This window comes from Tiliqua scincoides, chromosome 3 (assembly GCF_035046505.1).
Source record: "Tiliqua scincoides isolate rTilSci1 chromosome 3, rTilSci1.hap2, whole genome shotgun sequence".
NCBI classification, from domain to species: Eukaryota; Metazoa; Chordata; class Lepidosauria; order Squamata; family Scincidae; genus Tiliqua; species Tiliqua scincoides.
The window spans coordinates 210259199-210275612 of NC_089823.1; the positions used below are offsets into that span (position 1 = coordinate 210259199).

General features: G+C 41.4%; 1 protein-coding gene across 2 annotated transcripts in view; it reads left to right on the plus strand.

Annotated features, from left to right (window-relative positions):
• Positions 1–366: 366 nt before the first annotated feature.
• Positions 367–16414, plus strand: part of U2SURP (U2 snRNP associated SURP domain containing) — a 38910-nt gene continuing 22862 nt past the window's right edge. The window contains exons 1-11 of one of the 2 annotated variants that reach the window (XM_066619389.1): positions 367–430; positions 4653–4700; positions 6392–6490; positions 7691–7805; positions 8478–8614; positions 9957–10024; positions 12135–12229; positions 12314–12346; positions 12437–12519; positions 13461–13626; positions 14493–14704. In XM_066619389.1, the coding sequence (XP_066475486.1) occupies positions 386–430; positions 4653–4700; positions 6392–6490; positions 7691–7805; positions 8478–8614; positions 9957–10024; positions 12135–12229; positions 12314–12346; positions 12437–12519; positions 13461–13626; positions 14493–14704 (1101 nt within the window). In that variant the 5' untranslated portion in view covers positions 367–385. Of the gene's footprint in view, positions 431–4652; positions 4701–6391; positions 6491–7690; positions 7806–8477; positions 8615–9956; positions 10025–12134; positions 12230–12313; positions 12347–12436; positions 12520–13460; positions 13627–14492; positions 14705–16414 lie in introns of those variants that run through there. The other variant, XM_066619391.1, reaches the window with a different exon arrangement.

Here is a 16414-nt window from a genome sequence, read left to right on the forward strand (position 1 = left end):
ATTTATCTCCCTATGTATGCTTGCAAACTGGGGGAGTCCAGCTCTTCGCAGAGTGGTTGACGAGGCCACCGAAAAGGACCCACCGGCAGCGTGGCTCAGCCGCAGCTGGAGTAAGACGGGGGCGAAGCCTCCGACACGTCAATCAAGAGCCGCCGCCCGGGGATCAAGCGCGCGCTAGCGCTGGCGCAGCCCCCGCCCCGCTCCGCCCCGCCCGCCGCCCGCCCAGTCTGCAGCAGGTTCTCGGAGCCCATCCTCCCCATCCCGCACTCGGCGATCGACTCATTGCGCCTGCCTCGCCTCCCTCCGCCGGAGAGCCCCTTTTCAGCGATCGGCGGAGTCGGCGCTCGATTCACCGCCGCCAGGCTTGAGCGGGGAGAGAAGCAAGATGGCGGACAAGACGCCAGGCGGTTCGCAGAAGGCCAGCGGGAAGGTGAGGCCTGCTCGGGGAGGCTCCGGCTGCCGCCGCCGCTGCGAGGAAGGGGTGGGGGCGAGGCGGGGAAGGAGGCCTCGGCGGCTGCCCACGCAAGGCCGGCGGCGGAGCCGTTCGCAGCGCTGGGCCCGGTGCGCAGGGGGGCGAGCTCCGAGGCAGGCTTTGCGGCCTACTCTCCCCTCCTTGGAGGAGGGAGCGACAGGCGGGGCGGCCGGGCTGCTTCCCTTCAGTTCATTCGGGCCCCTTCAGAGGGCCTGGGCGAGGAGGGCACAGGGTGCTGTCAGGAGGCTGGGCTAGGTGGGCCTCTGGCCTGCAGCCTGTTAGGTGTGGGGACCCAAAAACCAGCACATCAGGGAGGAAGCCAGAAATATTTATTTACCTAGCACGTGCTTAGTCTGTGGAACTCTCTGCCACAGGATGTGGGGGTGGCATCTGGCCCGGATGCCTTTAAAAAGTGGATTGGACAGATTTCTGGAGGAAAAGTCCATCATAGGTTGCAAGCCATGATGGTTATGTGCAGCCTTCAGGTTTTAATCTGTGGAACTCCCTGCCACAGGATGTGGGGATGGCATCTCACCCGGATGCCTTTAAAAAGAGGTTTGGACAGATTTCTGGAGGAAAAATCCATCACAGGTTGCAAGCCATGATGGTTGTGTGCAGCCTCTTCAACAGCCTCCTACTGATAAATCAGTAGGCGACCTCAGAATGCAAGGAGCAAAGGAGGGCACCATGATGCAGGTCTCTTGTTGTCTCCTGTGATTCCAGAGGCATCTGCTGGACCACTGTGAGATACAAAGTGTTGCTGTTTTTTTACTAGCACGGATTGGGAAATTGTGCCACCTTTTCTCATTCCCCCCCCTTTAATTCTGGATGCTGCAGTTTGAGAGGCAGAGAGGAACATAGTTCCTTCTGTGACATCAGTTTGTTCTTGCAGTTCATCTCTCTCTTATTTCCCCCCCTTTTCCCCTCATGTTCAGTTTCTCCCAGTTCATATAGCTTGAAACCTTGGTTTCTTCTTAGCATCCCAACCTCCTTCAGTGTGGTGGTCTTGTGTGTCGTGTTCAGCTTGTGCCTAAAAGAATGGACAGTCTTTCAGGTCTGATGATTTTTCTACAAATAGTTAATTGCGGTGGTTCCCAAACCTTTTAAGTGCTGGGACCCACTTTTCAAAACAACACTCTATCACAGTGATTGGATTTTTCATCCTTTTTCATCTCTCTTGAAATTGTACTGTAGTACTGTATACATTTTTGAAGCATATACCAAGATTATGACTTGTCAAATGTTTGCACTTTGCAATTTTGGAGCACATTTTAATTTAAGATTCTCTGTTCTATGCCTTGGTCTCGAGGAAAAATTCTCAAAGATTTTTTCTATCTTTGAATCTAGATGAATTTGCTTTTCCATCCCTTGCAACTCTTATAGTGTCATATAAGATTTCTTGCTAATTGTTGTCTGTCATGTTGGAGAATCATGTTTATATGACAGGGGGTTGGAGACAATCCAACCCAAAAATCAGAAAAGTGGTTGAAAGCAAAAAGATAATGTATCTGCACCACCCTGCCTTATTGTCATGTGATTGTGAGCATGTTTGCAAATTGAAATTTAGTTGCACAAACATGTGACTGTAGGTGATTGCTGATTTGCAGTTATGTATATTGGAAGGAATAGTATGTATGTGTAAAAGACACCTGAGGTTTTTTTGGTAAATGACATGCTAAACATGAGCAGGCTGGCAGTGTGATGTGGTGGCAAAGAAAGCAAATGTGCTTCTAGGGTGCTTCAACACAAGTATTGTATCCAGACCTCAAGAAGTAATGATGCTACTGTATTCTACTTTCATTAGGCTTCACCTGGAATATTCTGTCCATCTGGGTGCAACAGCTTAAGGAGGATATTGACAAACTGGAGCAAGGCCAGAAGGGAAACTATGATGTTAACGGGGCTGGAGACCTTGTTCTGTGAGGACAGATTGAAGGAGTTGGGTTTGGAGAAGAGTATGTTAAGGACATAACTTATAAATATTTGTGGGCTTGTTCCCTTTTACTCCAAAGCACAGGACCAATACAGATGGGTTTAAATATAGCAAAGGAGGTTTTGCTTAAACCTTAGGAAGAACTTCCTGATTGTATGAACTGTTCAGCAGTGGAACACTCAGCTTTGGAAGGTGGTAGATTCCCCATCACTAGAGTTTTTTAAAGCAGAGTTTAGGTAGTTATCTATCAGGGATGTTGTAGTTGACAGCCTGTATTGGCTGGAGTTGGACTCAGTGATCTTGTAGGTCCCTTCCAATTCTATGGTTATAAGGAAACCTCAACTTGCTAGGATTTCCCAGAAGTCAGGAGGAGCCACAATGAAATGTGTTCATTGATTTCATTCAGACTTATCTCTCAGCTATGGCTTAGCATTATGACAAGTCTTTGTGAACCATGGATTCACTCACTCTTGCTCTCCCTCTCCCTTCTCACCTTCATGAGAAGAAGAGATTAAAATCTTCCATTCTTAATTTTTAGAACAAATGCAATTCTTGTTGCTTATGAACATTGAAGCGTCATGGCTTGTCCTAACTATAGTTAGAACAAGTCAGGATCAAATTTTGAACTTGGAACCAGAAAACCCCTTGTGCAAATGGAAAGCACTTCTGCTTGTAACACTTTAGTTATACCGCCTTAAGTACTTACAGAAGAACTCTGCCTTTCTTGTATGTTCTAGAGCAGTGATTTTCAACCTTTTTTTTGTCTCGCAGCACACTGATAAGGTTCTAAAATTGTCAAAGCACACCATCAGTTTTTTTTGACAATTGACAAGGCACAACATGCTGTTGGTGGGGGGGCTCACATCCCCCAATGACCCTAATAAATGACCCTCCTCCAGACTCCTGCAGACCATTCACGGCACACCTGTTTGCCACTGCACAGTGGTTGAAAATGACTGTTCTAGAGACTTGACAAATAAAGTGTGATGAAAATTGCACCAGTGAAACCCATGTTGCATGTCATACTCTAACTTTGGCTCTCTAAAAAAAAAGTGATTTAGTTTATTTGTAGGATGTCTACTGAAAATAAGTTTAATTAAATAATATTTAGAATAATAATGCTGGTTTTCAACATAAAAGTTCTGTAAAGTGTCATTCATGTCAAAGGAGTAAGATGGTAGTTTCTTGTCCCAAAGAAGCTCACAACTGTAAAGAAGATAAAAGGGGGCATATTAGCAAAGAATAATTGAGAAGTTGTAAATTGTACTTACTCCCTAGTAAGGGTGTTTATGATTCTAACCTTAGAGATTGACAATATACAGTATAGGTATGTTTGCCTCTATTTATATAGGGATTTTTATTATGCCTTTCTGTACCCCAAAAAAGCCATCAAGGTGGTTCCAAAATTGTTGGGGGGAATCAATAATTGACATAACAGTGCCAATAGGACATGTGCTGCATCCTGCAGTTGGGTGTCACTCATGGAGGCCTCCTCAAAGTAAGGGAATGTTTGTTCCATTACCTCAGAGCTGCATTGCCCTTATGTCAGTGCCGGAAAGCACTGACATAAGGGGTTAGGATTGCGCCCTAAATAAATCCAGAACAGTTTAAACAACCTTTAAAAACCAAACTCAGATGATGTTAAACCAGCTCAGAAAACATTAAATAATATGGGGACCAGGTAATTGAAGTGCTGGCCTAATAAAAATGTTTTGTGTAAGTGATGAGAAGTTGACAGAAGGGATCAGGTGGGACTCTAGAAGGCAAGGAGTTCTGCAACCTAGGGCAGCAATTCTCAGCCTTTTTCATCTCATGGCATACTGATAAGGCCTAAAATTGTCACAGCACACCACCAGTTTTTTGACAATTAACAAGACACACCACCCTGCAGGTAGGGGGCTTGCATCCCCCAGTGCCCCTAGTAATAAATGATCTCCCAAACTCTCCTGGCACAGCTGGGGTTCATTTGCAGCACACCAACATGTGTCTACACACTGGTTGAAAATTGCTGAGAGGCTGTGACTTGTATGCCTATAGGCACTGCCTTTAAAAAAAACAAAACTTTAGTTAAATACTAGTCATTCATAAGTGCTAGCAGTGTCCAGTTCTTCCAGAGACTCCCAAGTTTATTTGTTTAAAACATTTGACTGCCAACAGCAATCATTACATGAATGAGAAATTTACTGAATTATATCTAAGAGAATAAATGACACCTGAATGAGTTTCGTCTATTTCTACAATTTTTAGGCCAGGCTGCCAGACACAACGCGTTCTACTGGATCACCGGACCCTCATGTAAGTATCGAGATGGATGTGCAACTATCAAATTTGTAGAAATTCTCTTGTGAAGCGAGGTTCTTAACGATGGTTGCGTATGAGATTTTGTGGACTCATTTTTGAGAAGATACTGAATGTATTCCAATTATCACATGTATAGATCACATAATGTGTTGTCATGATTGAGGGCATTTTATCTTGACAAAACATTTCAAGAGGGATTTCTTAAACCCAATTTTCATGTAATTATTCATTGATATGAGTCTTGCTTCACTCATACCCTGGAGCAGTACAGAATTTCTTCTTTTTTTAGCAGTTGTACCAATATATTGTGATCTGTTCAGGTTGGCATGCATGTCAGCCAATTGTCTGTTATTTGACTGTAGTCAAATGTTGCCAGATATCTCATGAAACCAAGAATACTTGTGTGGTTGGAAGCTTACTTTTCGCTATGGTGTTATTTGACCAAAATCAGGAGAAAAGGCTATTTGCCCCTTAGACCTGTAGCAGTTGAGGGTGAAACTTACCAACATAGCAAAGCAACTTTTACTGTTCACTTGCTATAATTTTAGAAATCACTGAACAGGTGTGCCAGCTGTGATCAGTGGCAAAGGTCACTTTACTGTTTACTGTTACTGTTGCAGAAACTGCTCCATGTAATCTGTTCTGCAAATCTCCTTTTAGTGACTAGCTTCAGGTCTAGAAACTTCTAACTTTTAAAAAGCGAGTTTCAGGATTTTACATGATTTTTAACACAACCTTGGGAAATAAATGCAGTCATTGCTCAAGGTCCAGTAATTCAACATTTAACTTTGAAATTGAAAAGCAAAGAGCAATCTATCTATAGGGCTAACTCTTCAGCAGTATTTAGAAAAAAATGTCGCTTTTTATTATGCTAATCTTAATCAGTTAGCTTATGTCACAAATCATTCTTTTGACAATCAAAATTGTCTGCAGTTCTTTTTCAGTTCCTTGCTTTAATTGAGGTGTTAAACTTTTGTCTAGGATGTGCCACTAGACATTAGGGAGAATGCTTCTCGATTAGCCTTTTTCAATGTGAGGGAGTCTTTTGTATGAAGGAACTTTCATTTGTGTGAACCAATGCCTGCTGTCTGAAATGCTGTAGCAAAGACACAGGTTTGCTGCGTCAGTGAGAACTAGACCAGAGTTGAATAAATAACAGGGCTTGCAAAGGAATGAAACTGAACACAAGTGTAGTAACTGTGGGGTGAGTTTCATGGCACAATTGAGTCAAGCCTACTCAGAGCAGAATTGTGTGCTCTTACGCCAAGCAGGTGTCAGCTTCTGTGGCCCCTGGGAATCCTTGTATTGAATGTAACATTAGCTGAATGTGTAGTGTACTCTTTTCCAGTAATCAAGGGTTATTTGTCATGCACTGAACATTGGTTGAGCAGATGCCCTGTCTCAATGTTTCTAGATTATGTGTATCCAGCAGTCTTTAATGATATTGCTTGAAATTTTCTCAACGTTCCTTTGAGTTCATTTGTGGTATCTGAATAAAAAACAGAAATTGTATTTTTTGCATTCTTTCAGTACACAAATCCACTTACACAATCAAGATAGCATATGCAGTTCAAAACATATAATCTAAGAAGCTGTATCTCCCAGTTTCTGGGAGATTTTTGCTTATGTATTGTATTTCAGAATTATTCTTATCAGTCTGTAAATATTGCTACTTTTTTTGGCAGCCGCTTTTAGAAAACAAACTTAAAGCATTCAGTATTGGCAAGATGAGTGCGGCCAAGAGAACTTTAAGCAAGAAGGAACAGGAAGAACTGAAAAAGAAGGTAATGCTATATAGGAAACTATGGCCCAATTCTATGGGCCCTTTGCGCTGAGGAACTAGTGTTCCACCTGCAGTGTCTGCAGTCACTGACTGCAGTTTCAAATACATTTATAGCAGTTGCAAGCACACTTCTGACAGTATATGGTGTGCTAGTGAGAAAGCTGAAACCTTCTGATGTGTGTAGATAGGCTGCTGGCTGCCCGCCGAGGAAGGTAAGGAGGGGAGAGGTGTAACAAGGGAGGCTGCAGGAGGGGCTGGATCCAGTGGTGATGGGGCATGCTGGGTCCTATCTGTGAGCAGCATTCCCACCCTCTTTCTGTCCTTGAACTTGTGCTAACTAAAGAGCTGGTGCACGTCCAAGGAGACCTATGGTGGAGCGGGGATGCTTACTGCTGGGGTAAGAGCATTTAAATCCCTTTTCCCTCTGAAGCCTCCCACTGGATACAGTGCACCTGTTTTTGGTGTGGCTGCACTAGTGGAGGGGGGGGGAAAGATAGGATTGGGCCCTAATTTAAGTAGATGGAGGTATTCTATAGGGGTTTTCTGTCAGATCATTGCCAATGAACCTAGATTTGAAATTGAATCTTCTTTAATTTAACCTCTCCTCATGTACCTTGTTATAAACAGTACAGTTTAAGGTTTGATTTTGAATTTACTTGAATTTATGCTTGAATTTATATGCCCCAGCTTCTCTCTTCCTTATTCACCATGTTTATTGGACTGTCATGTAACCCTGGAACATGGTAGGACAGTGTGGAACTTTTACCAGTATTTGTGCAAGAGTTCACAGAAAAGCGCTGATAATTTGCTTATTTTGTCGATGGTTTTTTTTGGATCCAAGCCTTTAACATTATTTAAGGTTTAGGGGGAAAGTTATTGAGACATTGAAGACTTGTTAATATATCATTTAAACATGCTCAAAGAGCTGTGCATGGAAAAAGATGCATGCCCTTTCTGAGGGATAGTCAGCTGCAGAAAAGTATAATTGAAACTGCCAAATTTTATTGGTATTGCATCTTTTCTTTGTTATGAAACAATGGATATGCAGAAATATAGAAATTTTTCATGAGAAAATGTAGAAAATTTCCACCTCACATCACTCTTTGCTGTTCCAGAAAACGTGAATAAAAGAAAATTGATACAGTCAGTGTGATGGTAGCTCATTAATGCTAGTAACCAACTTAACATTTGGTGTGTGTAGGAGGATGAGAAGGCAGCTGCAGAAATTTATGAAGAATTCCTTGCTGCCTTTGAAGGAAGTGATGGCAATAAAGTGAAGACATTTGTGAGAGGAGGTATTGTTAATGCATCAAAAGGTAAGGAAAATACTTTTTAAATTGTTGAAAACAGATCTTATTTGGTTCAATTTAAATTTTTTACTTTAGTTGGATACAAAGTGGAATTTTTCTAAGGTGCTGCTCTGTATCTAACTATCATATGTGTGAAAGTACAAAGTTATGGTGGAAGATATATTTTTAGTGACCTGTATACATGTACAGCATTTATTTTTATGCCTGACTTTTAAAAAAATGCTTTATTTTCATTTTATGAAAAAAAAAATAAGGTGACTGTAATAGTGCAACTTCTTGAGGCTTGACCTGTACATGCAGTGAGTATAGTTCTTGGGTTTAAAAAGAGAGAACATTTCTTACACATTTTATTCTTCTGGGCTCATTCCAAAAGGATTTATCTTGAGGAAGTGTTGGAAGGAACTGTATTGGGATCCTAAAACCTGTGGAATGATTCTGTGCAAGATGATTCTTGAAACAATAGCCTCCTTCCCTTTCCCCGCCATGGCTTAGAAATCCCCTGTGAAAGTGAGGAGAGTTACAAAAGTAGTTTGTGATATGAGACGGGGATGAGGGTATACTTTTTAGTGTTTTTAACATGTAGCAGCCCATTGGGCACGGCCGATTGCTTTGCCTTGCCTAACATTGTTGATTTCAGTAAATTCGGTATTTTTCAGTAACTATTAGTCTGTCTTTCAGGAGAACATGAAAAGGATGAAAAACGAGGAAAAATCTACAAACCCTCATCACGGTTTTCAGATCAGAAAAATCAGCAAAATCAGTCATCCTCTAATGAGAGGCCTCCATCACTTCTAATAATAGATACCAAAAAGCCAGTAAGTTGGAGTTTGCAAAAATGCTTGCAAGTCCATTGTTTTCAAAATATATATTGGTAGTAAATCTTTTTAAATGTTTGTTTTTTTAGCTTCCAAGTCCTTGAACTGCATTTTCTATTTCTAGTAAATCAGTGTCTAGACAGTTTAGGAAACTTAATAATTACATGGAAGTAACGCCCCCCTTTATTCACAACTGTATGTGCACTATAGCATTGTTTACATGCTATGTAGTAAATCTGAAAGTGTATCTGTCTTAGCAGTTTAGTACTAAATTGGACAGGAGTACTAAATTTAGTTTAGTACTAAATTGGTACTAAATTTAGTAACTAAATTGGTACTAAAGTTTAGTACTAAAGTTTAGTAAAGTTTAGTACTAAATTGGTCAGGGCAGGAGGTCTGGTCTAGAGGGTAGAGCCTCCGTCTGCCTGAAGATAACATCCACAAGGTCGCCAGTTCGAGGCCACCGGCACCGTGCGACCTTGGAGCAGCTGACAAGCTGAAGCAGAGCAATTCCATCTGCTCTGAGCGTGGGAGGATGGAGGCCAGAATGTAAAGCCAGATCGGAATGAAACACCTTGAATGTAGTAGTTCTTGAAAGAAAGAACCTTCTTTGAAATTGTAAAAATCCCTAGTTAATAGGGATTTAGATAAAAGCCTGCCTATGTAAACCGCCTTGAATAAAGTCTTGAGTAAAGACAAAGAAAGGTGGTATATAAATACCTGTTGTTATTATTATTATTATTACTAAATGCCTTTTTAAAATTACTTTTTAAGAAGCTTAAGTGTTACGAAGCAGTACTAGCATTATATTTAAAGTAACTTGATTGAATGCTTATGAACTTGGAAATCTGGACATGTGCACTAGTTATGATGCTTTTAGGTAAATAAGACAACCTGAGCTGTAACTCTTGTCACAGCTACTAGGCAGCGCAAGATGGTGCTGCTGTTAAATGCTAAGTGAGCCACTCCAGGGCTGTTCTGAGGGCCCAATCCTATCCAGCTTTCCAGCACTGATGCAGCTGTGCCAGCAGGGCACGCACTGCATCCTGAGGTGGGGGACGATCATGGAGGCCTCTTCAAGCTAGGGGAATGGTTGTTCCTTGGGGCTGGGTTGTGGCTGCATTGATGGTGGAATAGGATTGGGCTCTCAGATTCAGATGATCAGTAGCAGCCAACTTGGGTATTGGCCCCACATATGGCTAGATATTTTTAAATTCTACCTCAGTTTCAGCATAAATAATAGTTTATATAGGATTGCTCTATTTAATTATATTTTCTCTGTGTACCTCACTTCTGTTTTTCTGAATGGCATTAAAAGGTATGTTTGCAAATTCTGTTTTAGCCTTTGAAGAAAGGGGAAAAAGAAAAGAAAAAGAGTAATTTGGAGCTTTTTAAAGAAGAATTAAAACAGTAAGTGACATTGTGTACTCTGAGTAAAATATGCAATAATAAACAGCGTACTTGTTGGGAATACAAACTGCTGGAATACGTTATTTGGCATATGGTGGGCTTTCTCTGTTATTCCATATCCAGAGCTCCCCTCACTTGCAGAGGGTGGGGAGGTGCGTTACCTTGTATCTGTGGTTTCACTTAATCACTGGGATTTTGAAACAAAACCCCTGCAGATATGGGGACTCGCTTGTATAGAGGACAGAATGTCTGAGGTGCCAACACTGCCTAAGTCAAGCCTGTCACATTTTAACACAGATAAGTCTTTACTAGACTGGTGAAGGGTCCTCATTCACTACATGCACCTTCTTCCTGCTCTTCTTTCCTGACACATCCCTGTCTGTGATTTTTGCTTGTTCAGATCAACCAGCTATTCAAAAATGCCCTGCATCCTCTGAAATCTCCACGCTTTTCCTTTATTACCCTTTATACCCAGAACAGCCTCCCACAATGCGAATGTGATGCTAGCTCCCTTATTCCTTTAAAGTTGTCCTCAAAATTCACCTTTTTTGTGGTCTAACCCCCAGTCTTCATATTACCTTATCACTAAATCTAAGTGTACATGATAAATACAGGTGCAACCTATTTATCCATGGATTTTTTATCTGCAGATTTGTCTGCAGATGGGGGTGGGGGGAACTGAAAGTCACACACACCTTTGCCTCCTTTGCCCTGCACTGGCCTCTCACAGGCAGCCCAAAACACTGCAGTAAGGCTCCACCTTGCCCAGGCAGGGAAATAGCCCTGAAGCCATGGAAGAGGTTCCCCTTGCTAAGGAACAGTAACACTCTTGGAGCCCCTAAGCCTGCAAAGAGGCTGAGGAAGGGAAGGGGGGGGGGAGGAAAACCTCTGTAGTCAGAATACGTGCAGCAAGGTGGGTGGATGTCTGTCTGTCTGTCTGTCTGTCTGTCTGTCTGTCTGTCTCTCTCTCTCTCTCTCTCTCTCTCTCTCTCTCACACACACACACACACACACACACACACACACACACACACACACACACACACACACACGGGCAGGTGCGGTAGCAACAGAGAGGATTGCTTTAAAAAACCCAGGGAGTGTTTGCCAAATTCCCTCCCTCCCACTGAGATGGTGCAGGCTCTCCATGCTGCAGCCTACACAAACAAAAAAACCCAGCAAGCAAACCTTCCCAGCAAGCAAAGCATGAGATTTAGGCTGCAATCCTCTCCACACTTTCCTGGGAGTAAGCCCCATTGACTACAAATGTATAGAAATACATGCACCTGAGTAGAAATACATAGGACTGGACTGTTAAAAACTCAGCATCCCACCTGTGAAAGAAGCGGGACAGCTGGCAATGGGAGGGCTGAGGATGGAGCAGGGGAGGCAGAGGGGAGGGGACTGATAACAGCTGCCTTAGTTTCCTTCCAGCCCCAAGTGTCAGGCTGCAGCATATTTGCTTAACTTTATGGAATTTAGCACAATGAGTTTTTTGTTAATCTCAATGAGTCACATAACTAACTCAGATAAATAGGCTTCACTTGTAATTGCATAGTATTTTCCTATGTCCGTGTGCCCTTCTTTTCTCTATTGCCTCCTTTGTGTATCTTTTAGATTGTGAGTGTTTAGGAAGGTGTCTAGTTGTAATGTCCAGAATTTGCAGTTTAGATTCTATTAGACAGGGAAAAATATGTTAGTAGCTGATACCTTGAGAGATTGAACTTGCTGTAAAATTTCTTGCGACATAGGGTGAACAAGAGATAGTAGGTTCAGAGATGAAATAGTTTGTTTTAAGATTGCCAAGGATATCCTTAATAGAGCTTGGGTATTATATGCTAATCAAGAAAAGACATCTACCTCCTAATGACATTTCTATATCTAGAATGTAATCCAACCAACAACAATAGTTGAAGAAAAAAGGGTTAAGGAAATGATGCTGTTGTTCATGGGTACTGAGAGGTTTTTAGAACACTTGGGGAATGAACTGAGGCTTGTAGTTCAGAGGTACTCCTGTAAAAAATGTAGCAGAGTTCTTTGACCTTCTGTGCTACTTGATGTGATTGTCTAATTGTAACCAGTTACCACCTTTGTAAAATACCTTCTGTAGAATTCAAGAAGAGCGTGATGAAAGGCATAAAACCAAAGGTAGATTAAGTCGTTTTGAGCCACCTCAGTCAGATTCAGATGGCCAGCGCCGGTCCAGTAAGTAATTATGTGCTTTTGTGGGTTGTCTTTTTCAATGCTACAAAAACTCTCAATTAAATACGGATCCTGTCTCTCTCTTAGTGGATGCTCCTTCAAGAAGAAACAGATCTTCAGGTGGTAATATAGTTTCATAACTATTTAATAAAATATTGTTTTACTTCCAAAATGTATGCTTTAGATTACATATTGTTTTCTTAATTTTAGTACTGGATGACTATGCTCCAGGGTCACATGATGTGGGAGATCCAAGCACAACAAATTTGTACCTTGGAAATATTAATCCCCAGGTAATCTTTATTTTAGAAGATTTCTCTCTGCTTTTTAAAAATTCAAAGTAGCTTGTAACCACAACGTACTGAAAACCATATACAGCAAGCTGAAGAGGGAAACAAAAAAGTACAGAGAACCAGCATAAGAGCTAAACAAACTCTGGGTAACCAAGTTGAAAAAACGTTTTGTTTCAGCTCCCTCTGAAACTACAGCAGGTATGGAGCCCAGCATACCTTCCACAAGAGTTCCATATGGAAGGGGTCTCTATAGAGAAAGCCCTCTTGTGTATCCCCATAAATGCCCCCTTTGAGTATTTTAAATATTCTAAATGCACATGCTCATAGCTCGCAGTAGGATTTATTCCTGTTTCGTATTTGCCTGCTACAGGGGGTTTCAAACTTTGTTACTGCAATCCCCCCCCAAAATATGTAAATTCATGGGACAACCCCCCCCTTACAGCTGTTGTTTTAATTAAGATTAAAACAAGATTAAAACAATGGTTTTGACAAATATGTCAAAGTATAGCACACTTACCTTTGTATATAAACTGAATATGCATATAAACGGAACCCTTGCTAATTCGGTAAGAGGGCAGAACTCTTAGCCAAGCCTTGTGTGCAGCCTCACTAGTAGACAGAAACTGTTACTGCCACAGGAGGCTGCTTTCATTCCTTGTGCCTCCACGCAGGTGCAGGGAGTCCAATCTGGTACACAGTACTTTGGCAGTGCTCCAGGTTATAGCTCTTTATGTACCCCTTCCAAACACCTCACAATGCACACTTTAAGAATTAGCCTACAGTGTAGTACAAACCTACAGGGAACTTTAAAAAGTGGCCATGTCATGGGATTTTGTATTAGCCATTCCCCCAGTTACTTCCCTTTCACATTTGCAAGAAGAAAATACTTCTCATACCATTAATCCAAGTATTTCAGTCTGGTTTGTTCCTGTTAACTGCAGATGAATGAAGAAATGTTATGTCAAGAATTTGGGCGTTTTGGACCTCTAGCAAGTGTCAAAATCATGTGGCCGCGAACAGATGAAGAAAGGGCTAGAGAAAGGAATTGTGGATTTGTTGCCTTTATGAACAGGAGAGATGCTGAACGTGCACTAAAAAATTTAAATGGTAATAGAAGATTTAAAATTTTTACAATTCTTGGAAAGAACATTGGGAGAAGAAATGAACTCTTCATTGGATATTTGGGGGGAAAGAAGTATATTCAGGATAATATTCTGTATCACTTTTTCTCAAACTTTGTCCCTGCTGAACCAAATCAAAGAATGGGAGAAAGTGAATGTTACCCCTATTGGAAGTTACCTAAACCGTGGATGCAGGTACCAGGTACAGTGATCATGGTAGCATGGAGGACAGTACCACCCTTGCACTTCTACACTCTTGGGTTTTGCCCTCCTGCTTTTTTGCTGATACGGTGTTTATCTACGGAGACAAACACTGTATTGGTGAGAGATCTGTGAGTTGCCGCGTTGGAAGATGCAAACTTCTGAGCACCATATATACTCAGCTATAAGTTGAAAAATTTATGCCTAAAAATTGCCCATGAAAACCTGTGTTGACTTGTACAGAGGTCAATACAGTAAATAATGCAGATGCCTCTGGGAGCTTCTGGGAAGCTTATGTTAGAATGTTATATAATGTAGTACACTGCTTATCTCTTTTTAGATATAGTACTATGTTATAATGTGGACTGTTCTGTGGAGCCTGCAGTGGTTTGTTTTGTAGTTTATCTGTCCAGGTGTTTTTTTTGTCTATTGTACAAGCATACACTGCTTTTAACAAATTTGTTTGGGAATCTGGGCTTCAACTTGAAAGAGTTTGCATTTTGGCAATAGGCAGTATTGTTTCTGTGATACTTATGTATATGCTAACATTAGAAAGTTAGAAATGAAGTTAAATATGGGCTCTTCTGACTGAAATAGTGATATTGCTGTCGTCTGCACATTTCTAAACTAATGCAATCTTTCATTTGGCAGGCAAGATGATCATGTCATTTGAAATGAAACTAGGCTGGGGCAAAGCAGTTCCTATTCCTCCACATCCTATATACATTCCTCCTTCTATGATGGAGCACACCCTCCCACCACCTCCATCAGGACTGCCATTTAACGCACAGCCCAGAGAGAGATTGAAGAACCCTAATGCTCCAATGTTGCCACCACCAAAAAACAAGGAGGATTTTGAGAAGGTAAAAAGTTACCCAGGTCCATAGCTCATTTTTAAAATGCTAAATCTGTGGTAGTCTCTTTTTAAATTGTGTTGTAGAATTAATTGCACTGTCAATCCTTAGATACACTGAATTGTTCCCTGCCTTAGTTTTAAGGAGCCTGGTTCCTGAGGGTATTACCTCGGTGTGTTGGGCCACAGAATTGGGCCTTGTTTTTAATTGCATTTTTAAATCTGGCCACCATGTGTTTTCCCCCTCCACACTCCCTGGTATTTTTTTCTCCTATGTCCCCCTTTTGTTAGCTGCCAAATTTGCAGTGTCTAAATTAATTCACTTTAATGGCTATATTTGATTCCAAGCAAATAAGTGAACATGAGGATTAACTCACAGATAATTTTTGTCTAGAAGGTTGTTTGAGGCATTGAGTGAATAGTTGAGCATAGCTGGAAAGTTAGAATAATTAAAAGGATATTAGTTTTTAGCATAACAATAAGTGGTAAGTATCTCTTAAACACATGTCACACTGATTTAGTACTTGCTAAGGTTTCTTAGGATCAGAAGGCTTGGGAACTATAGGCAGTACAAATGTATTAACTCATGGTTAATTCAACCATGAGTATTAACTTATGGTTGAATCAGAAGCAGGCTGTAAGATTGTATGCTTTCCATCCCTCCTTTACCCCTTTCTGGAGTGAAGATTGTCACTTGTGGCCTTCGGGCCCAATCCTATCCCAACTTTCTAGCACTGGTGTAGCCACAGTGCAGCCCTGAGATAAGGGAACAAATGTTCCCATATCTTGAGGAGGCCTCTGCAACTGCCTCCCCGCCACAGGATGCAGTGCACACCCCATTGGCACAGCTGCATTGGCACTGGAAAATTGGATAGTATTTGGCCCTCAATCATGGTTGTCACCTTTGCAGTGATGCTGATTCTGGTTCAGACTATCCAGGCATCCTGCACAGGCAGGATTTTAAACTAGAAGTTCAAACTGGATTCAAATCATGTTTAAATGAGAACTCTGGTTAGCCTTGGCAGCAATCAGTGTCATTGTAGATGTAATACTTAACTGTGGCTAAGGCCAGCAGTGCAAGTTTCTTTTCTTCAACAGAAGGAATGTGAAGGGGGAGCACACAATCCCACAAGCTGTTCCTGATCACCTAAGCACAGTTAAGCAGTTAGGGGTATTAGCCTGCACAGGAAAATGTAGTAAATGGAAGGAAGAAAGATTCATAAATTTTCTTGCATTGACCCTCATCCAGTGAGCTTGTTCATACCCATGCCTTGGGACAGTAGGGCTTTATTTTTATGCAACCAGCTTCCCTCATGCTGTATTGGAAGCTGCTTCTGAAAACCTAAGTGACTTTGGAAATGCCTACTTATGCAGTACAGGGAAGCTGTTTTTAAACAACAAAACCTTAAAAACCCTGCTGTGTGCATGGATTTTTCTGCATACTACTCTGGATTGGGGTCATTATTATCCGTCTACTACCTATTTAGTCCACTGATGGTGCATTCTGTTATGAATGTACTTCATGCTTTGAAATTAGTGAACCTTTTGTGGTTCGCCTGTAGACAGCATTTGCTCCTTATGTGATTGCGTAGTGTATAACTTCGCAGCAGTGATTGCCTGCAGAACTTGTGATAGATGTGTAGTATTTTCAATGCATATGTATTTTTTGCTTGTTACTTGTTAACAATACTCACATATTCTATGTTTATTATCTGATGTG